The sequence below is a fragment of the Pinus tabuliformis genome, chromosome 2_1 (genome assembly GCF_031772625.1).
Source record: "Pinus tabuliformis cultivar Carrire ecotype Pingquan chromosome 2_1, CPIR1, whole genome shotgun sequence".
NCBI classification, from domain to species: Eukaryota; Viridiplantae; Streptophyta; class Pinopsida; order Pinales; family Pinaceae; genus Pinus; species Pinus tabuliformis.
Genome location: NC_142299.1, coordinates 868,994,824 through 869,022,124, shown reverse-complemented (window position 1 = coordinate 869,022,124; position 27,301 = coordinate 868,994,824). Strand labels below are relative to the sequence as shown.

The 27,301-nt window shown below is 38.6% G+C and overlaps 1 protein-coding gene across 2 annotated transcripts in view; it reads left to right on the top strand.

The window, feature by feature from the left end:
• The window catches only part of SFC (ARF GTPase-activating protein), a 332,752-nt gene extending 305,659 nt beyond the window's left edge, over positions 1-27,093 (top strand). For both annotated transcript variants that reach the window (XM_089403430.1, XM_089403429.1), the window contains exons 18-19: positions 25,758-26,257; positions 26,373-27,093. In XM_089403430.1, coding sequence (XP_089259556.1) covers positions 25,758-26,257; positions 26,373-26,490 — 618 coding nt within the window. In that variant the 3' untranslated portion in view covers positions 26,491-27,093. The remainder of the gene's footprint in view (positions 1-25,757; positions 26,258-26,372) is intronic.
• Positions 27,094-27,301: the final 208 nt, after the last annotated feature.

Here is a 27,301-nt window from a genome sequence, read left to right as displayed (position 1 = left end):
GGACAGGAGAGGGTATACCAAAGAAGAGAATATCTTGGTCAACCCTTTGCCCTTGATGTCAAAGGGGGAGAGTGACTTGGTGTGGTGGTTGCCATCAAGTCCAAAGGGGGAGATTGTTGGCATTATGATTCAAGTGTTGTCCTTGATGGCAACTCACTCAGAGGTTGGTACAGATGCTCAGAAGTTGGTACAGGAGATGGCAACTTAATCAGAAGACAGATCCTAGTACAGCTTGCCAAGGAAGTTCATACACGCAGGTTTGTTAAGACCAAGTCGCGTGTACACGCAGGTTGGCTTCAGAAAAAGCGCGTGTATGTGGAAAAGTACCTTTGGTCCATGGCGGTTAGTCCTTGGAAGTTGTGCCTATGGTTTCGGACCATTATGTCTCGACGGACGTGTTGATCCCTAGTTTCGAGGTTGATGGTATTGTGTTTCTATGGTTTTGGCTCTTGGTATTGAACAAGGCCTAAGGCTATATAAGGAGAAGATCACTAGGCAAAGGAGTATGGATTGTGGGTGTCTGACGCAGTGAGAAGATCTGGTATTGCTGGTTATCTGTTCGGGACGCTTGGCAAGGGTCGGATCTGACAGCAAAGGCAGAAGTAATCATTTCTAGATCTGCACGCGGGTTGCCTTTGGAGAAAGCGCGTATACACGCGGTTTTGGTACAGTGAAGTAGCGTATGCATGATAAGTGTTAATATTTCAGGTTGCTGCTGATTCTGGTGGTTGTTGCAGAGTTCTAGATTCTGGTTTGGGTTCTGTGTTCTTGATGACAGGGTTTCAGTGATTCGGTATTGGGTTGTTTAATGAATTATGATGCAAGTATAAGTTGATGATTGTATTGCGGTAATGTTTGCTTTGTACTCTTGGATCCAGTATGAAAATGTATGAAACGTGGTCCCTGAAGGTTGTAGGGTCAGCACCTACGTACTAGTAAATGGATCAGCTAGTACAAGAGCTGAGGGGGTTGTAGCTCCCTTCCAAAAGTAGTTGGAAAACGAGAGAGGGTTGTAGCCCTCTGCAGGTTGTAGCCTGCGTGCTGGTAAAGGACTGCACCAGTACATTGTAAAAGAAGTTTCTCATTAAAGAAGAAAGAGACAAATTGCAGCAGGTGGTTTTCACCCACATTGGGTTTCCACCTTATATCATGGTGTTCATGTGTGTGGCTTTTGTGTGATGATCTATTCTGTTATACTGCATCTGTTTACTGTTAATATGCTTAATAATATCCTGATGCATTTACTGAAGATAAGATTAACTGAATCATAAGATCTCTGCATATACGCTAGTTGCTTTAGACACAGTCGCGTGTACACGCGGGTTCACTTAACTGAAGTCGCGTATATGTTTCTGAGTATGAAATTGAAAAGTTTTATCTGATCTGATAATACTGATTCACCCCCCCCTCTCAGTATTATTTCCAACACTGATGTCATCGAGTTGTTTACAAAATCTTCACTTGGAATTCCCTTCATCTCAACATCTGAGTGTGTTTTTTCTTTAACTGATGTCTTTTTCTTGAGTTGTGATATTCACTGGATCGATATTCATTCCATTTTCTTTATTTGAAGAATTTAATGCTTCCTTCTCAATAAGTTGTTGTACCTTATTTTCCAACTAGATAACTAGATTCGTCCTATAGGCCCCACAAATCCCGAACCCATCGTGTCCGACATGATTCTCTCGAGATTCGTGTCCAAAAACCATGACACGTCGTGTCCTATTTTGACACGTCAAATCTGACTGCGTGTCATGATTTTGGTAGTGTGTTTTGTTTTCCAGGATTCGTTAGGCGGCAAAAGTGACCTGCATAGGTATGAAAAGGCCGCATTTGGTCATTACAACCACGCATATTTTCATTTGGCAAGCGTTTTGGCAGCTTAATGATCAAGTCTAGGCCCTTTTACTTAAATTTTCATCCTTTTACTTAAATTTTTAACATTACCATGAAATGACTCAGGGTGTTTGAGAGTGGTTCTGGCCTCATTGGATTTCATATAGGGAAAGTAGAATTTTACATTTCATTCAAAATCTAGCAGACTTATCAGTTTTTCAAGATTTTAGGATTGGGGGATTGCAATGTTCCATTGAATTTTGTCATGTATTAGGGTATGGAACTTGTATTTAATCAAGAGCACCAATCCCTCTATGTACCTTGATGTTAGTGACATTGATTGTCGAACCCCTGTATCATGAGCCTCCTAAAAATGTACGCATCACTCAAACAAAATCTTGACTTGACATGTTATGCTTGTTCTATCTTATGTTAATGCTTAAAGGGTGATATTAATGACAAAGATCCCTATACAGATACAGAGGTAATGACAAAGATACCTCTAGATATTAATGCTTAGAGGGTGATATTAATGACAAAGGTCCTGATTTTCCAACAAGACTAAAAAATTAGACATTTCTCGTGGTGGCAAGAGGGCCAAGCAGATTGACATGTATTTGAACTTTGTATGTACTATGCATGCTAATAGCTATAGATGAAGATCTATATTTGAAATCAATAAATTTGTATCATTAATTAAAATTTGTGTAAGAAATGTCCAATTTTTAACATATATATATATATATATATATATATATATATATATATATATATATATATATATATATTTTAATAAAATAATATATAACAAATCCTACGTGTCCTGTTCCGGGGGTCAATGTGTTCAAATCCGACAGCACGAATCTCGAATCCCCGTGTCAGGTGACTTAGTTTTCCAACGACTTTTTGTCTTTCTTTAGCTTCTTAATTTGTGTTAATAATTTTTCACTATGGTCTTTAAGCTGAGAAACTTCTTCATTTTTGTCAACAATGATCTTGTCAACTTCTCTTTGCATATTTTGTAGTACTTTTTTACCTTCTTGAAAAATTACTTTTGAAATATCTTGTATGTCTTCTGGCGCTACTGAATTTGGCTTCAATGTAACATCTTGTAGTGTTATTTTTTTCTTTTTGTATGAAAATGTCAAAAACTTCTTTTTTCGTAGTCAAGATGAAGTAACCTAGGGTTTCCATCCATGGTGATCCCAGAATAATGTCTCCTTGATCATTCTATAGGGATTGAACAGAGAATTGTGATATAAATGTATAATCTCCAATTTTTCACTGTAAATCAGTTATTTTGTATTGGTTTTTGTCCAAGAAGTCTAATTTTTCAATTATATTTAACACATGAGTCACCAATTGGTTTGCAATTTTAGGGGTTATATAATTTTTACTTTTAGCGGGAGATAGAAATAGTAACATCTTTTCCTTCGAGCATTCCCTTAATTTTAACTAGCACTCTCGCATAGTTGGGTAACGTTTCTAAAAATCTTCCTTCCTCTATTTCCGACTTAGACTCCATTGTTTTCGAAGAAATGAACTACTTCGATGAGCTTTAAGGTTTAATAATAACCCCTTTAAGCCTTGTAATAATCTTTTTCCTTTTTCCCTTTTAAATCTTTTATATGACTTTCAACGCACCTTAAAAAATCTTAATATAACTTTGTTTTTGTTTTCTATTCTATAATTTCAATAACAATTGATTTTGACTTTAATTTTCTTTTTTAATATACCTTTTTTATATACACCTTTTTACTTCTCCTGAATATAAAAGAGGGCTTCATTGCTCCCTTTATGAAGGAGGCAAATCCTCCTACCACTGCTACTCACTCTCAAGGCCACTTGCAAGCGGGAGCACAGAGCAAAAATTTTCATAAGCTTTCGGGTTGGGAGCGAATCGGTGGCGAATTTTATATAATATATACTTTTATATGTTTTGATGCATATATGTCAAAAAAAGCATGTAGAATTATGGATTAGTTATAAAAAACATAAAACATGGATTAAACCATATAACATCAATCGTATAGTAGTTATAATACTCATCAACCACAAGTCCACAAATTACAAGTTCTCATTTATATAGCAAGGGTGCACATAACCAAAATAGCATCGAGTGCAATCCATCTGTGAACCGAAAAACAAACAAGCTTTATATGGCCTCTAGCATCGAAATAAGTCATGCTACAACAGATACCTACATATAATCAAAATTATTGCCTATCTTGGGATCTTTGTCATTAATACCACCCTCTAAGCATTAACATAATATAAAAGAAGCATAGCTTGTCAAGTCAAGATTTTGTTTGAGTGATGGGTACATTTTTAGTAGGGTCATGATTGAGGAGTTCGACGACCAAGGCCACTAACATCAAGTTACATAGAAGGCTTGGTGCACTTGATTAAATACGAGTTCCATACCCTAGTACATGACAAAATTCAGTGGAAACATTGCAATCCCCTCAATCCCGAAATCTTGGAAAACTAATAAGTATGCTGGATTTTGAGTGAGATATAAAATTCTATTTTCTCCATATGAAATCCAATGAGGTCGAAACCACTCAAACATCTTGAGTCATTTCATGGTAATGTTAAAAATTTAAGTAAAAGGATGAAAATGAAAGATGAAGGAGAATGTCACTTTTACTTTAAGAATTTAACATTGCCATGAATTGCATATCAATACTAGGGCCATAGGCTTGAATATTAGGTTACCCCACTAAAAAATTCTTTCTTCTTTTTAAAATATTTGTGTTTAGAATGTCTTTGCGATTTTTTTTTGCAAGAAAAGCTAGGGAGTGAAAAAAAATTTGTGAGAGCGCGCTCTCGAAAATCACTTCCAAACGAGAATGATTCAGGAACGGATTTGGGGAGGGGGGGCTCCCCCGCAACACTTCTCTGTCAGTCACATGAGTCCTAGTCCCATCAAAATCAAGTGATATGATAACAAGATCAACCAAGACTCATCAAATATCCATCAATTTGAGAATACCATGCTCGAGGTTTGTACAAAGTTTTCTTTAGTCTGCAAACATGAGATTCCCTCTCATGTACCTCAAATCCCTGACGTAGCTCTATGTGCACTTCTTCTTGCTTAAATACTCCATTTAGGAAAGAGTTCTCCACATCCACTTGATGTAATTTTCAAAAAATAATAGAAGCACGAAAAATAATAGTTGTAACATAAGTGTACCTGGAAACTGGAGTCTCCACATAGTCCTCTCCCTCTTTCTCAGAGAATCCTCATGAATATTTCTTTGTACTTCTCTTTGTTTCCATCTACTACATACGCCATCTTGTATATTCACTTGGAAGTCACCGCTGTCTTCTCTAAGGCAAAATTTCCCCCATCATGGCATCCTTCATACTTGTTGGCCTTCCTGCTCCTTTGAACCAGGAGCTCTTTCGGTCATCAGGCACGGTTTCTAGATGCCGATACAATTTCTCCCTCTTTAACACAAATCGATGATACTGGGAGAATCCCCTTGCCACAAACTTTGCTTTGTTCTTCCAATGCTTTCATTTGTTGCCAGAGCCTTGGCAACCTACACAAGGTACCTGTAACCCTTACTAGGAGGTGATGGAAGAAACAATTATAACCCAGCGAAAGAAACAAAGACAAGACTAACTTGAATTAAATTATTAATAATAAACAATGAATACAGATATGAAGTACTTATCTTTTGGGGATTGTAGGGAATTATCCTTATCCTCATCATCAACATGTTTCTTTCCTTTCCTGCCTTGTGTAGAAAACTCTTGGGTCCTGTAGATCCTCCCGGTTTCAGTTTGTTTTACGCATCATTGTTTAATGCCCAACCCCATGGTTCATTTGCACATTTAAACATGAATATAAAATTTCAATTAAAACACTGCTCAGCTACCACTATTTCTTTTCACTTTCAACAAATAAGAAAGTTAGACAAGCATGCACGTAAATTGAACAATGATATTTGTGGTCAATCTTAGACCCTGGAAAAACGCCAAAGGGGAAAACCAGTTTGAAGGAGGATTATATTTGCTTAACTAAGAGAATTTATTACAACATAAATTATAGATTAAAGTACTTATCTCTTCCCTTGAAACTTGTACCAATTTCCTCGAAATTTGTGCCACAGATTTGGAAACTTGTGCCATAGGTTTGACAATGATTGCATAGGAATTTGTGCCACTTTCTGCTCTTCTCTGTGCATAAAAGCATGCCAATATCAGACTTCTAGATCTCGCTTTTTGTACTTTCAGCATACAAACCCCTCGATTTTAGCATTGTCAGATTAGGAATCTCTCCTTGTTTTTCGGTGTTGTCTGACAGAGTTATACTGCGTCGAAAATCACCCACTTAGTCCAACATTTAATGCTTGGAAATGAATGCCACAACTCTGCAATCAATGCAGACTAACCCTCCTCGAAAATTGTGTTTTTTCACCTTTATTTGTGCTTTGAACCTAACTGTTGTAGCAATTTTTCTTCCTCGAATTATGTAACTGTGTCTCAACCTTGTAACTTGGGACCGAGAATGGTTTTCTCCTCGCTGACACTCAATTTCGCCTTCAACAAACTAGTTGTCTCATCCTTCTTTCTCCTCTTCTCTTCTCTTCTCCAACTTTGCACTTGAAGAATGAGATCTCTCCTTACCTTTTTCCTCCATTTTAGCCTTCTTAATGATGAAAAGTCCTATCCCTAGCGTTGTAGCTGAAATTGTACACCAAATTGCAACAACACTTAGGGCAGGGGTTATCACTCAGATCCCTGCCCTCTCCATTTAAGTTGTCTCCTAATTGCAGACTAAGTGGTGATTTCTGATAGTATCGGATGTGCTCTAAGCCTCAAAATTTGTAGGGAGGTTGGGACACATGTATTCCAGAATACCCAAAAATCGTTTTGGGAAATTCCACCTGGAGAAGGTTTTATTAAAATAATTAATTATTTTTAATGGATGCCTAAGAATAAACTTAGAAAATTAAAATAATTAAAAGGTATTAATTAAACTGGGGGTGAAACTTCTAGAAGAAGACGAGGATCAAGCCAAAATGATCTGAGCCATTGATTAGAATCTAATCTGGGTTGTTGGTTACTCAACAAGAAGATTATAAGAAGAGGCTTGATAGGCATTTGGAAGACACATTGAGTGAGAGATTGATTTTTGAAGAGAGTAGCACAAAGTTGCCAAAGAAGTGATTGAGGCAATTTCTTGCAGTGAGGGGCAGGGATAGTTTTCGGAGGAAGTTTTCATGATCTGAAGAGTACAAGGCAAAGAGGGTAGAAAGACGTCCAAAGAGGCTGATGTAGGGCCATATAGAGCTACGTTGTGGCAGCATAGAGCTTCAGAGGGAGTTCGAAATTTCTTCAAGGAACAGTCGGGATCAAGTATCGGCGCTGGGTTGTGAGACCGGGAGGACAGAGGGCCGAAGTTTCTAGCCAACAGAGGATCAGATGAGGTGCAACGCAGTCTCAACAACAATGACGCAGTGACTGCGTGGGTGTGATGCAGTACTGCGCAGAGGTAGCGAAAAGGCTCATCTCCAACACAGATCATTGCCAAATTTTCCAGTGACAGGGTGAGATCATCTTACTATCTTTTTGTCCAATTAGATCTCTGTATAGGATTTCCAGTTTGGGCATCCGAAGAATTGTACTCAGAAATTACTATTTAATAATACAAACCCTTAGCTGCTGCATGGGTTTTCCCACATTGGATTTTTCTAGGGACATTGGTCCAAAAGTAATGGTGTCACTTGTGTGTGTTATTTCTTTCTTGCTCAGATTCTTGTTTCCACATATTATTTAAAGTTGTGAAGGTTGCAGTTGTATTTAGTTCGATATTTACCAGTGTTGTTAAAATCGCGATAAAATCGCGATTTTATCGAAAAAGCGCGATTTTTTCATTTACCCGATTCAAATCGCGATTTTTATGCATAAAAAATCGCGATTTTTATGCATAAAAATCGCCACTTTTTTTTATAACGATTTTTATCGAAAAAATCGCGAGTTTTTGAAAATATCGCGATTTTTTCGAAAAAATCGCGATTTTTTGGGTAAAAATCGCAGGGCACGGGGGCAGCGCTCTTTTTATATGCAAAATCGATTTTTATTATGTCATTTTGCTGTTTGCGCGCGGAGGAGGAGGAGAAGAGGTGAGGGAGAGGAGCTGAAGGGTTTCCGTCGGATTTGGGAGCGAATCGAAGCGTTTTTAAGAGGAATCCAAGCCTAGATCACCAATTTGTCCATAAAAGAGGTATGTAGATTAATTTTTTTTGGTTTTGCTTCTATAAAAACTTTGGTTTTCATTGTTTTTAAAGAATTTTTTGAAATTTTTCATTGATTTGGGATGGGTAATTTGTTATGACTATGAGAACCAATTTGTTATTTTTATTTTCTCATTTTTTTTAAACATTGTTTATTTTTTTTGAATTTTCATTGTTTTTTGGCATTTGGTTGGGTAACTTGGGTTTAGAAATTGGGATTTTGGAAATAATTAGCTTGTAATTTTGCAAATGCTAAATTGTAATTTGTATTATCATTTATGTAATCCTAAATTCCTATTTCCTAATCCTTATTTTTCCATAGGTTTGCAAATTCAAAATTCAAAAACAAACATGCCAAGGAAATTGGATCCTTTCTGGGAATATGGTGACCCTAAAACTCCGAATGATAGACAAAACTTGTATTGCAAGTTGTGTGGAAAGGAAATATTCGGGGGGGTGTACAGGTTGAAGTTCCACCTTGCACAAATCCCTGGACGTGATGTGGGGCCCTGTCTAAAGACAAATGCTGAAATTATCCAAAAAGCCATGAGAGCATTGGGAGAATTAGAGCACACTAGAGACGCCAAAGAAGAACTCAAAAGGCAACTAAAAAGGTCAGCTGACGGAAGTGGGCCAAGTGGCACAGGTTCTACTGCAGCGTCAGTCAATCCGGTAGCTGCATCATCATATTTTGTTCCTCGAACCACACCTGGTTCACAACCAACTATTGGTTCAATGCTAAAAAGAACTGAAAAAGAAAAAGCTGACAAGTTGATGACAAAATTTCTCCTCTGGAGTGATATTCCTTTCAGCATTATAAGGAATAATCCATTTTTCCAACCTACTGTTGATGCTATTGCCAGTGTTGGCCCGGGGTACAAACTCCCTTCTCTTCATGATTTCAGAGGCCGGCTTCTTCAAGATGAAAAGCGTGACTGCACCCAAAGATTGGAGGATTTTAGGGCATCATGGGCACAAACAGGATGCACTGTTATGTCAGATGGTTGGACTGACCAAAAGGGGAGAACCCTTATAAACTTCTTGGTTAGTTGTCCCAAGGGGACTATGTTTATCAAATCTGTTGATGCAACTCATCAAATCAAAGATGCAAGAACTTTATGTGATTTGCTGGATGTGTTTATTTTGGAGGTGGGTGCAGAAAATGTTGTCCAAGTCATAACGGACAATGCTGCAAATTATGTTGCTGCTGGTAGAATGCTTATGGACAGGCATCCTGCTTTATTTTGGACACCTTGTGCTGCCCATTGTATTGATTTGATGTTAGAGGACATTGGGAAAATTCCCTTTGTCAAAGAGGTTGTTGACTCATCAAAAAGCATCACAAAATTTATTTACAATCACACATCTGTGCTTAGCTTGATGAGAAGATTCACCAACAACAAAGAGTTGGTGCGCCCCGCCATTACACGGTTTGCGACGAGTTTCATATCTCTTCAATCCCTCGTGAATTCTATGTGGGATTTGAAGAGAATGTTTCTTTCAGAGGAGTGGCGTGCTTCGTCAATGAGCCGCAAACCAGAAGCAGAGGCCGTCTGCAGACTAGTTTCATACCAGGAAGACTTCTGGGCGGGAGTGCAGGAGGTGTGCGCTGTTACAGAACCTTTGGTAAAGGTTCTTCGGTTGGTTGATGGTGAGAAGCCCGCAATGGGCTATTTGTATGAAGCCATGGACAGGGCCAAAGAAGCCATTCGGTCCTACTATGATGACAAGGGAGATGATGGGTTCCAGAGACAACTCCTTCTATGGAAGGTCATTGATGAGCGATGGAACAACACACTCCATCGTCCAATTCATGCTGCGGGGCTTTTCCTGAACCCTACATTTTCTTATGCATGTGGGTTTAATTTTGATGTTGAGGTCGTGGAAGGATTATTAACCTGTGTCCAGAAGATGGTGAGATCTTCAGAAGAACGTATGGAGATCTCTAGACAAATTGAGCAATATAAGTTGTCAGGTGGCACATTTGGCTTTGAGATGGCTGTCATTGATAGGACGGTTAAAATGCCAGGTATTTTTTAGTTTGTACTTTGTAACTTTGTTTCAAATTTCATTGTTTCTTCAAATTCCATTTTTTTCTTATGTTTATTTAAAATTTTATTTGTAATTTTGTTGTAGACGCATGGTGGAAGATGTATGGTGGCAGAGTACCCCTTTTGCAAAATCTTGCCGTACGCATCCTCAGCCAAACATGCAGCTCCTCGGGATGTGAGCGCAATTGGAGTGTATTTGAAAAAATACACAACAAGAAGCGCAATAGGTTAACACTTAAACATTTAAAATATTGCAAATTTCCAAATAAATTTTTGAATTCATTAAAGTTTTAAACAATATTTTTTTTATAATATTAATTATTAATTATTAATTTATTATTTCATGAACTTTGTACAGGTTGGAGTCCCATAGACTTAATGACATGGTCTATGTCTACTACAATCTTCGATTGTGGGTGAAACAACTAGAGAAGACACCTGATACGGAAGCCATCTCATTGGATGGGATTGACACCACTGCTGAATGGAGGGTTGAGACCGAGAGGCCTCTCATGGATCCCACTGAGGATTGGTTAGTGCAGGATGAGGGGGAGGAGGAGGAGCAGGAGCAGGAGCAGGAGCAGGAGGAGGAGGAGTTGGAGGAGCAGGAGGAGGAGGTGACACCGCCTACCCGGGCTACCCGGGCTACCACTACCAGAGGACGTGGTCTTCGTCCACCTCGGCCTCCTGTAGCTGCTACTACTAGTTCTTCAGCTTCTAGAGCACGTCAGACTCCACTGCCATTTCCACCACCACAGGCACCAGCTTCTACATCTAGAGGGAAAGAGAAAGTTGTGCCATTTTCTCGCAAGAGGGGCAGAGGAAATCAATAGGATTAGACTTTCATTTTATTGTATATGACATTATGACATGATGAGATAAATTATCATATTTTTTGTTGATATTTTGAGGCTGAGTTGGACTTGGGACTCAGGACTTACTATTCAGGACATGATTCAATGTTATGTGTGATTTTAGCGCTAGAAATGATATTAAACATCTTATATATTAGTTTTTTTATCATATTTATGTGTCAATGTATTTATTTTATGTTGTAGATGGTTTAAATATTAAAAAAATTGAAAAAAAATGAATATTTTTGTGCCAAACGATTTTTTCCCGCTTTTTTCCGATTTTTTCCCGATTTTAACGATTTTTTCCGCTTTTTTCCCGGCGCCGATTAAATCCCGATCGCGATGTGTGCAACACTGATATTTACAATTGAACACAGTACATAACTTGTATGGATTAACAAGTAGGAGAAGTAATATTAGTTTGTTGCAATAATGATTCAGGGCTTCTCGAATTTTCACACTAAGGAGGACGAATGGCAATATATAGTGGATGAATGAGCATGAATAGGTGTCTTGAGGGCTGGCCAACTTGACGTTTTGGATGAAAAATTCGAAATTCAAATTTTGACCTTTTTCTGCTTTTATTTGGAGCCGACTTACAATCAAATTTATATCTTCATTTTGTTTTATTTTGTGGGCTAATATAAATTATGAATACCAACCACAACGACTAAAATTCAAGTGATTGCCTCCAACCATTTTGCACTTTGCATATATATATATATATATATATATATATATATCACAATAATAATAATAATAACTTAATTTTATGGTCACAGCCAAGCTAGTGTCTGAGACTCCCTTGTTTGTGGGAAAAAGGGCCAACCTCTGCACAAGGATTTGACTGCTAAAGTCTACAGAGGTGTACATACTCTACTTCCATATGGATTTGAACCTATGACCTCGTAGGAGGAAACACATGCTCATAACTGTTAGACCAACTACGTGTATATGATTTAAAAAAAAAAAAAGTATAGACACAATGATGTATTTTTTTATAAGATTTAGAAGAAAGAACTACATCATTCACACATTGGGACACATGACCCTCCCCGAGACGACCTCGTTCATTAGTCATATCATGTGCGGTAAGTCCATGCATATATGTCACAATACAATTCTTTATGTTTGACGTATTGCATAGTTGGAAGAATAATAATTTAAATTGTAATTGTAATTTAAAAGCTTATGTTTACTTGGGACCCTAGTTGGGGTATGGCACTGCTAAAAGCAGAAAGATAAGTGGACATTGGGAGTAAAGTATCTTCGATAGAAATTAAGAAAACAAAAAGAAATAAGTACATATGCACGGTTGAGAAGTTAAAACAACTCTAGTAATATAGAAGAGATCAAAGTAAGGCATTGAAGTAATAGAATCATGCACCAGGAACACCAAATCTAAAAAATGGGTGATGATCCAAATGGCATGAATGAGTTCTAGAGTCTAAAGCATAAATGTTGTCATCCAGTGACACTCCCCACAATCATGACTAAGAAGAAGTTGGTGATTTTATTCCTCTTGACCACCATTTCTGTGGTTTGGAATTTACTTAATTGACCTTGTAACAGAGATCTAGTCACAAGGTGGTTTATCACTGGAACCATCCATAGGCAGGAAGTTGTTGAGAAATCTAGGGGTGATTTCTGTTTACTTTGATAATTGCTTGTGATGTTCTTTACTTCAACTTGTAATTTTTATAATTAGCTTCTTCTTCTCTTGATTATTATAGTGTTCTTATCATCATACAACTACCAAAACATGAAGATCAATAGAATAAGTGGATACAGGATGTAGGCTGCTAGCAAGGGCCAAAACCTCTCCTAGAGAGGAAAAAACCACAAGAAATTCTTCTCTTCTTATAGAAACTTCAAATGACAAATTCCAAGACCTTATAGACCCAACACTGATACTCCTCCAAGACCAAGTCAACCTTTTGGAGATGAGCTTCTCTTTCACAAAATCAAACCAAGTCAAACCTTCTTGAGAATGCACAATTTCAACCCCTGCAACAAATTTCCGCCTTCACTGCAAGTCTGCACTTTTTCAGCCCTCCTGCAACTGCTACAACTTCGCATGTGTGAGAGAAAGAGGCTATTTTAGGCCTCCTTACTTCTTTGCTTGGCATGCTTATTCCTTCTAGAAAAATAGACTTCAAAACTTGCTTCCTTTTATCAGGATTCTAGCCCTTCTTGAAGATCTGAAATTTCATCCTTGTAGCTACAGAAACCCTAGCTTCTTCTTTGCATGTGTGAAAGAGAGTGAGCAAAAATTCAGATTTTCAGCTTTCTTCTTGAGATCTAGCCCGTCGCTTGTTCTTTCTTCTCCTTCAGTTGTTCTTCCTTCTCCTTTCTTGATGGAACTTGCTTGGATTTTCTTTTGTAACAGGTCGAATGTCATCTTATATATAGGCTTCTAAGGAGGACGAATAGCCCTAATGAGTCTGAATTCTTCTTTGCATGCCAACTTGATCTTGGAGAGGAATTTTGACACTTTGACTCAAAATAAATTCTTTTGACTTGTTAAAAAATTCCCAATAGGGTCTACTACATATGAAAATGACTCTTTTGACTTTTTGACTCTATGACAAAACCTAGAAGCACACAATGGGTTCTTTGACTTAAAATCAAATTAACCTAGAGCATGAAACCCATGTTATAAAATAACAATAATAATTTTCTTACATCCAATACATAAATCAATTGTACATAAAATATTATGGACACTGAACCTAGTTACACATTTCAACACTCCCTCTTAACTAGGGAGGTATTCATAATGCTTGATGGTACATGGACATTCTCACACAAAAGAATTCTCATAAGAGTTGGATTGGTAAGCCATCTCATATGTTATCTTCTCAGCTTATGTTAGTGCATCTCATCATATCAACCAACATTGTCATATAGCAAGGCCTTGACTAACAACTCTATCTCTCCACTAGATTAGAGCACAATGTTGGGGAGGCAATGATTTATAAACACTTTCATCATTATCTCTCAAGGCACATAACCCATCCGGATGTTCACAATGTATGTCATTTTAGGACCATTCCCCTCTTGGATTTACACATCCTCAAGGAATCTCCTCTTTGACTACCCTTTCCTATTGGATGTCCTACCTCATCCTCAAAGAGTATCGGTTCCCGAGACTACTTCTATCAAGAAGTATCAGTCTATCATGATGTGAAGACAAGAATGATGTGTCTCTCTCTCCCTCTCAACTAGGGAGGATTTGCTCATTCCTTTACATGAAAGGGACATACCCAAGATCCCTCTTAACTATGGACTTGTTTCCAACAACAATTACCTATTCTTTTGTGGAGATCATTGTACTATCAACTGCTTGTAGAGCTCCTCTTTCTACATCATCATGTCATGAGTAAACTTCAACTGCTACATCATGGAGCCATCTTCTTCCATAACTTCTTTGTAGGGCTTCGACCATCTTTCTCATCACTTTCCTTTAATGAAACATAGTGTTGAACCAATTAATGCTAGTCATGTCATACTTCTTTTATCAGAAAGTGACCTTCTTTGTCATCATCTGGCTATCCTTCTTACTGTTACCTCTTTCAAGTCATGTTCCTCTAAGAGTCATCTGTCCAAATTTATGTGTACTAGTTGTAGATGAATTTCTGCAACCTCTTTATGATGGCCCTTCGTCATAACATCTGCTTCTGCAACGTCAACATCCTTGCAAATTATATGAATCCATCTTTAAGATATTCACTACCAAATTTTTCCTTCTTCATTATACTTATCAAGGTCTTCATAACTTCTTTCATGAAGATGTCATAGACAATCCTTCTTTAACATCAAATGTTGATTATCTATACCATCTATGTAGTTGTATTCTCACGAACTCTTCTTTCAACTTCTTCACATGCTACTTCTTTTAGCATCTTTATACATGGCTCCTCATAGGAACAATTGTTGCCCACCACCTCATCCTCTTCGTGAGGTCACATGTTGTTGATTCTATCATGTTATAATGTAGAAGAGTTGAAGGCATATTGTTTTTATGCCTTCATGTGTTATTCATGAGGAAGAGTTCCTTCCTCTTCAATCATGCTCATGAGATAGAGTATTCTAACCATTCGATCTGCAACTAAGTGATGACATACTTTATCTATCTATTAAAAATTAACAAATATGTGCGTACCTCTTCCTTCATGTGGTCATCTAGACTTCCTTTAGCAGCTTCCTTTCCCTTGCTAGAAGATGAAAATACTTCAATCAAATGATCATGTTGCATTTTCTGTCATCATACCTTTTATACTTCTAAACTGTGGATCTCGTACTAGGTGGAATGTAGACTGTCTATGTAACACTTACTTCTTCCAAGTAGAGGTGAACCTTTTCAACAAAGATTTCGGTGGAGGATCTTGATGATCCTTATTCTGCAAATGCTTCTTTCTAATGATGATGTGATAAGCTTCTTCCTTACTATCTAATAAGATGACTGCTTCTACCATGCAAACTGCTACTTCTACTATCCTTCTATGCTTCTAACAGTGGATACCCCCTTTAAGGTGGGGTAGTTCATCGCCCACCATGGGTTGGGACAATCTTGGGTTCCTTAATGATGAAAGGGGTCAATATGAGGGACCCTAGGAACCAGGGTGATGGCCATAATGAAAGGGGTAGAGCTCATGTTTGGTTTTTGCCCACATTCTAAATGTGTATTTCCCGACCATCTTTTGCATTTTATTGTACATTTCCTATTGAGAGTGGCCAAATTATGCTTTTTCTTTTTTTTTGAGCTGCATCAACCTCTAGGGCATCATTTCACGCCCGACCCAAAGTGTGGACAAGGGGATGGGGAGGCTAACTCCTTGTGGACCTAGTGGACAAATGTGCACTCAGATGGGAAAAGTGATAAATGGGTTTAAATTGAGCGAAAGGGAGTGATGTATATGATGTCGAGAAGCGAGACCACGCAACCAAAATCAGGATTTCCCATGTAGTGCCAGCCTTGAAGCTAGTAGCTAGTAAAGGATATCCCATGAGAGTAAGATGCAAGGCTAACCACCAAATCGGGTAAAGGAGACAAGAGTACAGACCAAGCCAATCTTTTCGCCAAATCCCCTCACTAATCCATGCCCAAAAGTGTCCATGATAAGTAAACAAAATTACTTAACTACACCAATGAAAAAGCCATACCTTCGGTGTTGGGAAGCCCACCTTCAAACATATGGTCATAACAGATGGGCGAGGGACCACATGGCTGGCTTAGGTGGCGGAGATAGTGTCACATCGAGCTATCTGGTGGCTGCAAGGGGCTACTGGTTGCCGGATGAGGACCACCTAGGAGAAAATTTTCTCCTATGGATACTACCCATGGGTGGTGGGTGACATGTACATAATGCGCATATATCACTGAATGGTGTAGCTTCCTTCTTCGCTTAGATGCTTGATACAAAGTTGCCCCATTCATTTGGTAGTGCATTGATTACACAAGTGGTCATTTATGGATCTAACATTGTTTCTCCTAGCTCTTGTAGTTGATCTCTAATTTGAGTTACCTTCATGAGATATGAAGCTACTCTTGATACTTTCATTTTGTATAATTCGATTCTTAAGGATATTATTTCCCCAATGATACTTACAGAGTATAGCTCTACCCTTATTTCTCCTTTCATATATTTTGATAATGCTTGAGATTGTCCTTGAGGAGGCTTTGTGATGGAGGCCTTGATATAATAAAAAACTTCATTTTCTGTGATAATCAAACCTATTCTCTTTTTCCATGCATGGTAGTTTGATGTCCCAACAAGTTTATTGTTCTCCTCGCACAAAGTAGTCATTTGATTTATAGGTTGAGACATGAATATAAATTACTTACTTGACAAATGAAGATGCCTCCTTGAAGATGATGTCTTCCACTAGAGTGTGAGATTTAGAATGAGGGAGGGATGATCTTCCTTCTTCAAAATGACAATGCTTCTTCTTAAAGATGAGGAGTGATCTTCTTCTTCCTTCAAGAATGCTTGAGGTCTGCTCTTTTCTTCAATATGAGGGAGATCACTTTGATTCCTTTGATGATGATGAAGTGATTTTTCTTGCTTCCTTTGGATGATGATGTGGAATGTGGGAGGCTTCACAAGATGTAAAAGAATGTGAATGAATTAATTCCAAAAGAGCCAACAGCTCAATGATAATACAAAGATATTTACAATAATAGAAACATCAGGTTTCTATGTACAAACAGTTTCATCTAAGAAACTACTAAAAGAATAAAATTAGCAACAGCTAGAAGACTGAGCATTAATACTAAATAGACATATTCTAATACCCTCCCTTAATGCTCAATCTATTTACAACACCAATAGACCCTCGGAATTTTACAAATTTATCAGGACCAAGTGGCTTGGTGAAAATGTCGGCGAGCTGCTCTGTTGTGGGAACATATTGCAACTGAACTGAGCCGTCTTCAACCAGCTGGCGAATGTAGTGGCAATGAGTTTCCACATGCTTTGTTCGTTCATGAAAGACTGGATTCTTGGCAAGTTTGAGTACTCCCTGATTATCACAAAACAAAGAAGTAGGCCCTGTCTGGAAAACATGCATATCTACAAGCATACGGCGAAGCCAAACTGCCTCACAGGATGCCTTAACTGCTCCCCGATACTCTGCTTCTGTTGAAGAGAGAGCCACTGCTTGTTGCTTCTTACTAGTCCAAGTAACAGCACCAGATCCTAGGCTAAACACATACCCAGCTGTAGATTTACGATCATCAACCGAACCGGCCCAGTCAGAATCAGTGTAGCCACTGAGAATAGGATTGGAGCTGCGAGTATATAAGAGGCCATACTCAGAAGTACCACGCACATATCTTAGCACCCGCTTTGCAGCTATCCAATGATCAGCTTTAGGAGCTGACATAAAGCGAGAAATGTAGCTTACTGCAAAACTGATATCAGGTCTGGTAGCAGTAAGATAGATGAGACTGCCCACTAATTGCCTGAATAAAGTTTCATCCACAAGAGGAGAGGATGATTGTGCTGAAAGTTTGAGCCCTGGTTCCATAAGAGTCGTGGCCGGTTTGCAATCCTGCATTCTGAACCGTTCCACAAGATTGTTGGCATACTTGGACTGAGAGAAAAAAATCTGATTTTCAGTCTGCCAAACTTCAACCCCCAGACAGTAATGAAGAAGTCCCAAATCTGTCATCTCAAAAGTTCTGCATAGATCTTGTTTGATCCCATGGATCAAATGTGCAGAGCTGCCAGTGATGATGAGATCGTCCACATAGACAACAACCAATAAGATATCAGCACCAATATGCTTGATGTACAGGTTTGCATCAGATGGGCTCCGCTGAAAACCCTGACCTGTCAGATACTGATCAATTTTCATGTACCAAGCCCGAGGAGCTTGTTTCAATCCATAGATTGCTTTAGCTAACCGGCACACTTTCTGTTCTTGACCAGCAACCTTGAAACCTGGAGGCTGCGTCATGTAGACTTCTTCCTGAAGATCACCATTAAGGAAAGCACTCTTTACATCCATCTGATGAACTTTCCAATTGAACTGAGCTGCTAGGGCAAGAACAAGTCTTATGGTACTCATCTTGGCTGTAGGAGCAAAAGTCTCCTCATAATCGATGCCTTCCTTCTGTGAGAATCCTCGAGCCACAAGACGAGCTTTATACTTGTCTATGGTTCCATCAGCGTTGTATTTTACTTTATACACCCATTTGCAGCCTATGGGCTTTTTTTCCGCAGGAAGATCAGAAAGAGTCCAGGTGTGATTCTTCTGAAGACTCTGGAATTCGGCTTCCATAGCCTGTTCCCACTCAGATGTACCCTTAGCCTCTGAATAGGTTTGAGGCTCAAAAATACTGTGAAGGTTAGCCATAAGAGCAAAATTGACAGTAGACTGTTGTCTGTTCTTATGCCTAGAAGTTCTACCTTCAAGGAGCTCATCATCCCGGAGATCACCTATGGTTTTAGCCCACCATTTAGGCCGAAGAGAAGAAGAACCAATATCAGGATTAGAGGAACCAATATCAGGAGGAAGAGAAGCAGGCTCAAGAGCAATAGGAACAGCAAGAGGAGGATTAGCTTCTGGAGGAAGCTCAGATAGAGTAGTATCAAATCCTGATGCTACATCACCCCTCCCATCAGATGGACTGACTGGAAGAAGAACACTGTGAGGCGGATCCTCAGAGTGCTGCTCAGAAGAAGAAGACTGAAAGAATCCTCTGTCTTCATCAAATACTACATCTCGACTGAAGCTAAGTCGACCAGTGGCTATATCGATCAGCCTATAGGCCTTGTGATGATCACTGTAACCTGTCATCATGAGTTTTTGACTTTTGGAATCCAACTTAGAGCGCTTAGCAGATGGAATCCAAACATATGCAACTGAGCCAAAAACTTTGAGATGACTGATCTTAGGCTTACGACCAGACCACACTTCTTCAGGAGTCTTCCCTTTAACAGCCTGAGTAGGGGATCTGTTAAGAAGGTAAACAGCAGTAAATACTGCTTCAGCCCAGAATTTGTTTGGAACACTCCGGTGTTGTAACATGGAACGAGCCATTTCAACAACCGTGCGGTTGCGACGCTCGACAACACTGTTCTGCTGGGGAGTGTAAGGTGTGGTTAATTGACGTTTGATGCCGTGAATATCACAGAAGTTGGCAAAAGCTGAGGAACAAAATTCCCCCCCATTGTCGGTCCTAAGGGTCATGATATTACAACCAGATTCGTTTTCAACTAAAGTTTTAAACTTCTGAAAGGTACTAAGAGCATCAGATTTATTTTTTAAAAAATACACCCACATCTTTCTACTAAAGTCATCTACAATAAGTAAAAAGTATTTGCAAGCAGTGATAGAAGCTGTATTCATAGGACCACAAATATCAGCATGAAGTAACTGAAGTACCTGGGATGCGCGCCAAGATTCTCCATTTTTGAATGAAGACCGATGTTGCTTTCCTGCTTGACAGGCGCTGCATACCCCCAACTGCTGAGTCTGAATATCAGGTAATCCTGACACAAGTCCCTCCCGAGAGAGCTGAGAGAGATACTGCATATTGAGATGCCCATATCGCTGATGCCATAGAGTACTGATGGGAGAGACACGTGCTGCTAGAGCCACTTCTGGAAAGTCACCGGTGTCAAGTAGCCTGTATAGACCATGGTCCTCTAGGCCAGTAGCAACTGTTAGACTGGTCTCCCTGTCAATGATGGAACACTTGTGTGCACTGAACACAACATCAAGCTGAGGAGAATTCCTCATAATCTGACTGACAGAGAGCAGATTAATCTCCATACCAGGAACATAGTATACATTGAGAAATATGAGCGTTCGTCCACCAGACTGAATTTGAACTGTACCCCTACCAGCAACATTGTACTTTTCTCCTCCACCAAATACCACTGAATCACTGAAAGGTGAGAAGTCAATAAACCAGTCACGCCTGTGAGAGAAGTGGCGTGATGCACCAGAATCAATGTACCATGCAGAGGAAGGAACATGTTCGGAAGACCTTTTAGCCATAAAGGCGTAAAAAGCAGAATCTGTCTGCTCGGAATGTTCTGCAACATTTGCTGTCTGATGTGGCCCTCCCTGTTTCTTTTGTTCAGAAGCAATCCTCTGCCGGCAATCTTTCTTCATGTGACCGAACCTGTGACAGTAATTACACTGTACACTTTTCTTCCTGGCAGGATCAAAAGACTGAGATGAGCCTTTCTGCTGAAAAGACTGAGAGGACTGATATTTTGCAGCAAATGCATTTTCCGAGGGTACTGATGAAGTACCACTACCAAACTGCTGTTTCCACCTATCTTGCTGCAGAAGTTTGGTACATAAATCTGGAAACTTCAGATCAACATTTGTGGTGGTAATGTTGAGTGTTTCGATGAAGTGTTCATACGATTTCGGTAGACTTTTCAGAGTAATGACTACCATATCTTCTTCCTCCATAGTCCGACCAATAGCTTCGAGCTGATCTCGAATGTCTTTAATTTTGTTGAGATGTTCCTGTAAAGACATATGGTCATCCATCATGATGGAGAACAACTGATTTTTGAGAAAAAATGCTCTGCTTTTGTCAGATGTCTCATGCAGTTCTTTCAACTGTTGCCAGATTTCGGCAGCGGTCTTGCCAGAAGGAATCTGTGGTAACTGATCATCAGTGACAGAGAGCTTGAGAAGCATAACAGCCTCTCGATTTCGATCATCAAATTTATCTTGATCGGTCCCAGCTGTACCGGGACGAAGCTCTTTGCCCAAAATGAGCTGATCAAGACGCCTGTACTAAAAAATGGTCAACATTCTTTGTTTCCAAATGTTATAGTTGCTGCCATTAAAGCGTTGATTTCCTTCTAACATCAGATTGGTGAGCGTGGCCATTTTCTTAAAGAAAATACAGAAGACTGATACACAAAAAGACTGTAGCTGCCTGTTTATCTTGATGTAAATCAAAACAGATTTTGTTCTGGGAAAAAAATTACCCAGCAAAAAAAATTCTCCCTGTCTAAAAAAGAGCAATACGGCTGTAGCTGCACCCTTCTTTAGGCAAATACCACAAGACAGAACTTTAATGGATGTAACAGGTTCAAGTGTGAGATTCCAGTTCTGAGATTTGTCCTGAGGTAAGCACAAGTCTGACTGCTGCAATGTCCAGGCTATAAACAGATAGTTTTTCTTCAAATCTGAGTTGAAATGGAGGCTGTCAGGATCACTATGGAGAAAAAATTCGCTGACTGGAAAACAACTGCCGGCAGACAAGATTGTTTTGAAAAAATTAAATACGTGGATTGAAACGGACCCACGTTTTCTTCACAGCTTCACGTCTTCAGTTCTACGATATATCAGCAATGATTTTAAAGACTCACGGTTCACAAAACAACAAAACATATGGACCCACGTCTTCACGTCTCCACGTCTTCACGGTTTAATGTTTCACGGCTCTTAACAAAATATGAACCCACGTCTTATGGCTTCACGTCCACAGTGCCGCGGAATATAAACTCGACAAGCGATTTGCTCTAAATCGAAGATCGAACAGCATATATATATGAAGATTATTCATCCACGCATTTTTAAAATAGTTTGACCATGAAAACGGATGGGTTTTGAGCATACCAAGGTGAGAATTGAAGCACGCAGAGATAATAGCAAACGCTGGATCTACAGGTGTATAACCCGCAGATGTATCCACGACTTTGAAGAAGATAACCGGAATTGAAGCACGCAGAGATAATATCAAACGCTGGATCCACAGATGTATAACCCGCAGGTGTATCCACAGGTTTCACGACTTTGAAGAAGATAACCGGATTCGTCAGCAAAAAACAAAATCCCGCTCCCACGAAGAGAATAACCGGATATGTGTGCGATTTCAGATATCGTGACAGAAAAATGCTTTGAAGAAGATAACCAGATTCACCGTGAAAACTAGGGTTGAATACTGAGATTTCACAGGCCACAAAAATAAACAAGACTTCAGAAACAGATAACCTGTTCAACCGATAAATCGACTGCTGCCCCCAGATTTCAAAATGACGGATTTAATTTCAAGAAAATTTCACGATCCCGAGTACCTCCACAAAGTTAATTCCTCATAATAAAGATAATGCAGGAGAAGAATCCCTTTCTGTATCGAGATTGACGACTGTAAGCTTTTATCACAATGAGCAAAGCCGAAGCTAAGACTCAGTGAAGGCTGCCTGGCTTACAGAGGGCTCGACCTTAGAAAGAAATGAAGAGGATAGCTGATCAAGAAATCTACAGACCCTGAGAGCAGTTTCGAAATGAACTCCTGAATTTTTCAGACTATGAAAAATTATTTCGAAAAAAATCCCTGTGCTCTGATACCATAAAAGAATGTTGAATGAATTAATTCCAAAAGAGCCAACAGCTCAATGATAATACAAAGATATTTACAATAATAGAAACATCAGGTTTCTATGTACAAACAGTTTCATCTAAGAAACTACTAAAAGAATAAAATTAGCAACAGCTAGAAGACTGAGCATTAATACTAAATAGACATATTCTAATAAGATGCTTCAAGTGTGTAAAGTTCTCCTTTCTTTGAGATGGAGGTAGGGTCCTTGAGGTCCTTGTTTTATTCTTTCAAGAGTTCTTCCTTGAAGATGATAGGGTCTTTGTGATGTGATGACTAGATCTTCTTTGATGCCCTTCCTCTTATATTCAACCTTTATTTTTCAATCGAGTGATCTTCAAGCTGCCTTTCCTTGTCACCTTATCTCTGATACCATTTTGAGAAATCTAAGGCAGCTGAATTAGGGGTGATTTCTTTTTAATTTGATAATTGTGATTTTCTTTACTTCAACTTGTAGTTTTTATAATTATCTTTTCTTCTCTTGATTATTATAGTGTTCTTATCATCAAACAACTACCAAAACATGAAAATCAATAGAATAAATGGACACAAGATGTAGGCTGCTAGTCAGGGCCACAGCCTCTCCTAGAGAGGAAAAACCCACAAGAAATTCTTCTGTTCTTATAGAAACCTCAATTGATGAATTCCAAGACCTTATAGACCCAAAACTGATACCTCTCCAAGACCAAGTCAACCTTCTGTAGATGAGCCTCTCTTTCACAAAGTCAAACCAAGTCAAAACTTCTTGAGAATGCACTATTTTGACCCCTGCAACAAATTTCGACCTTCATTGCAGGTCTGCACTTTTCGGCCCTCCTGCAACTGCTGCAACTTCGCACGTGTGGGAGAAAGAGGCCATTTTAGGCATCCTTACGTCTTTCGTTGGCTTGCTTATTCTTTCTAGACAAATAGACTTCAAAATTTGCTTTTATCAGGATTTCAGCCCTTGGAGATCTGAAATTTCGTCCTTGTAGTTGCAGAAACCCTAGCTTCTTCTTCGGACGTGTGAAAGAGAGAGTGAGCAAAAATTCAGATTTTCATATTTCTTCTTGAGATCTAGTCCTTTGCTTGTTCTTTCTTCTCCTTTGCTTGTTCTTTCTTCTCCTTTCTTGATCGAACTTGCTTGGATCTTCTACTACAAATGAGGTTGAATACCATCTTATATATAGGCTTCTAAGGAAGACAAATAGCGCCAATGAGGTCGACTTCTTCTCTGTAGGCCGGCTTGATCTTGGAGGGGAATCTTGACACTTTGACTTGAAATAGACTTGTTACAAAATGCCCAATAGGATCTATTACATATGGGAATGACTACTTTGACTTCTTGATTCTATGACAAAACCTAGAAGCACACAATGGGTGCTTTGACCGAAAAACAAATTGACCTAGAGCAGAAACCCATGTTATAAAATAATAATAATAATAATTTTCTTTCATCAAATACATAAGATCAATAGTACATAAAATATTATGAAGACTGAACCTATTTACACATTTCAACAGAAGTAAGAGGTAATGAGTCTGGAGCTAGTGGTATGAAAATACCTATCCATTTAGATTATTCATCCTGAAGTGAAGCATCCCAGGAAGGAACATAGCAATTCATCTTTGGTCTTGATATGTGCAAAACCCCTAGAAAGTAGCCATGAGGGTTTAAACAAGCGGTGTTAACCTCTTGTGGATCTCAGAAGAGTGGGCATCGAAAAAAGGACTATCTGAAATCCGTAATAAAGGAATCTTCACTTTATCTACTCTAGTTAGAACTTTAGCTCCCAAAGAAGCTCTGAGTTCACATTCATGCATTATAAAGTATTTAAATTATTCTTGTTAATTCTATACACGGTGTTTCATTTTATGATCTGTACCAACATTCAAAAAGAATTTTATTCACGAATAAAATCTCTGATGGTTTCTATATAATGATAAATTGCACCGCTTGTCATACCTTTCATTTATCATCATTAAATTTTTAGAATATATAGCAACCCATCATTTAAGATATGGAAGATCGAATTCATTTTGGAGGCTTTCCATCAGTAAATTTGACCATTTCTCAACTCAGGTGCCAAGTATTTGGTAGGATTGGTACGGGTTGACTATAAATTTTTGTTATTTAAATATTTTGAGTGTGAAGTTTGTTGACCACTCAGTAAGTTTGACATCACCGAGTCTCAATAAATCTAAAGTACAATGCCAAAATTTTGGGAAATTGCATCCACATGAACATGCTGATAGCTCTCTGGGATCTCATCCTGTGGATTTTTTGTTATTTTCCATGGAAAGAGACATTGTACTGATTGTCCTTCAGACAGGCTAGTATGTCTGATTCTGTTCCTTTTCAGCCTGTCTGCTCTTTTACTTTTCAGAACGTGACAAGAACAGTCCCTCGTTCACATCAATTATTCATAAGGTGTATATCATCATATTGCTCATATGAATTGTTAGTGGGAGTAAGTAAACATGTTTTTGGATCAATTGCAGCCACATTGCAACCAAATATAGATTTTTCGGCGTCTTCATCGTGATACCTTAGTATTGTAAAATGAGGTTTGGAAATTATATTCTTTTGGTGAAGATGAGTTCATGTTACTTGAATTTAGATATATAGGAGCAAACAGAGCCATGAAGCCTATTTCGACATGTTACCAGGCCTCTAGACTAATCTGTTTAAGATAGGAAGAATCTAATTTGGTCAATGTTTATATATCTAGGCTTGTGACAAAATAGAAAATATTTATGACCTGCAAAAATCGTGTCCTTGAAAATATTATGAAGATAAATGCCTTTTAATGATCTGTGTAGGGTCTCCTAATTTTAATTAGTTATAAAAGAGCACTGTAATTTATATGTTGCCTTGGAATAGAAACTGAGATGGTTCCTTTTGTTGTTATTTCTTGTGCAGTATGCTGGAAAACGTTTTGTACACAAACCAAAGCCAGATCCTCGGGCACCATCAGTTGCTTGTCAAATATGGGATGCTGTCCTTGAAAATAACAAGCAGTTAGCATACCGTCTTATTGTGAATTCCAGTGCTGATGTTAATACAACATATGAGCAGGCAAAGGCCAATTGTTCCTTGCTTTTAGCAAAAGCAGTAATCACTAGAAGGAATCGAAACACAATGCAAAATGATTCTGGTTGTAGTGGGCACATACAACTATCTGATTCGGCAACATCTAGCCCAAGCTCCATGACTGACAGTGAGGATTTAAGTGAAGTAGAGGAGGGTCTACAACGATGCTCATTGCTACATCTAGCATGCTATACTGGTGATCTAGGCATGGTAGAGCTACTATTGCAGTATGGTGCCATTCTGAATACTCCTGACTATTGTGGAAGAACTCCACTTCATCTTTGTATCTCTAGGAGGATGATCCCATTTGCAAAATTGCTGATTTCTAGGTGCTCAAATCTTTTGGAGTTGCTTTTTGTGTTATATATCTACCTTTGGTTGTGTTAAGGTTTTGTATGATTTATTTCTCTCTAAATTTTAGTTACAATCTCCTTTGTTTTGTAGGGGTGCCAGTACAGCAGTTTTGGATGGAGATGGTAAAACCCCATTACAAAGATTAAAGGAAATGGGTATTACTGCAGATGACGAACTATTTGGTCTCTTGTCTGAACCCAACAGATAGGTTCAGATAATCTTAGCTGTGGTACGATCATTGTGTATGTGAGAAGCAGGGCTGTCCATTTCTTTGATGTATTATAGTACCCATTCTTGGTCCAGAGTACGGGTTGTCCAGTTCTTCCAAGAATGCTCATCGAGAATCAGTTGGGTGATGGTCTTATGATGAACTTATTATAATATTTTCCTTGTTTTATCCTTAAATCTGTTCATACGGCTATAGAGAAAGTTATAGAGCTGAAAAGCATGTTCTCCAGCATGTATAATCCAATTTTTCATCTCAATCCTCTTTATTTGTTTGGTTGGTCAGGCATTGCTCAATGCCTCCTCCCTTTATATCCAACTTTTTTTCACACTAGAATTTGTGATTCGTTTGTTTCTGCACACAACATTCTACATTATTTGTGTGCCACAAAATTAGAGTTCTGTTTGTTTCTATTTGTAATTTTATGCCCTACTGTGCAGTCCTTTTCTATAAAGGAATTACAGTTGCGAGGATACAAAATGTTGAAAATCGTAAAGGATATATTGTGCTTGAAAAAAGCTGTTAGCATCCTTTCAGTAATATTGTATCTCAATCTTGGAAGTATTGAAGCCATGTCTCTAAATATTTGTTTGTGCCCAAGTTGTCTGCTCAGAGGGTTGGTTCATACACAGGAATGATTGGTCCCTTGTGTATTTAAGGGTCCAATGCAGGGTTCGCATTGGTCGAATTCCATACAATCATTGGTCAGCTTTTTTGTGTAATTGATAAAGCGGGCTTCATTTGCTTTTACTGAAAAGCAACGTTAGATACTTCATGTGTATAAAAACTATTG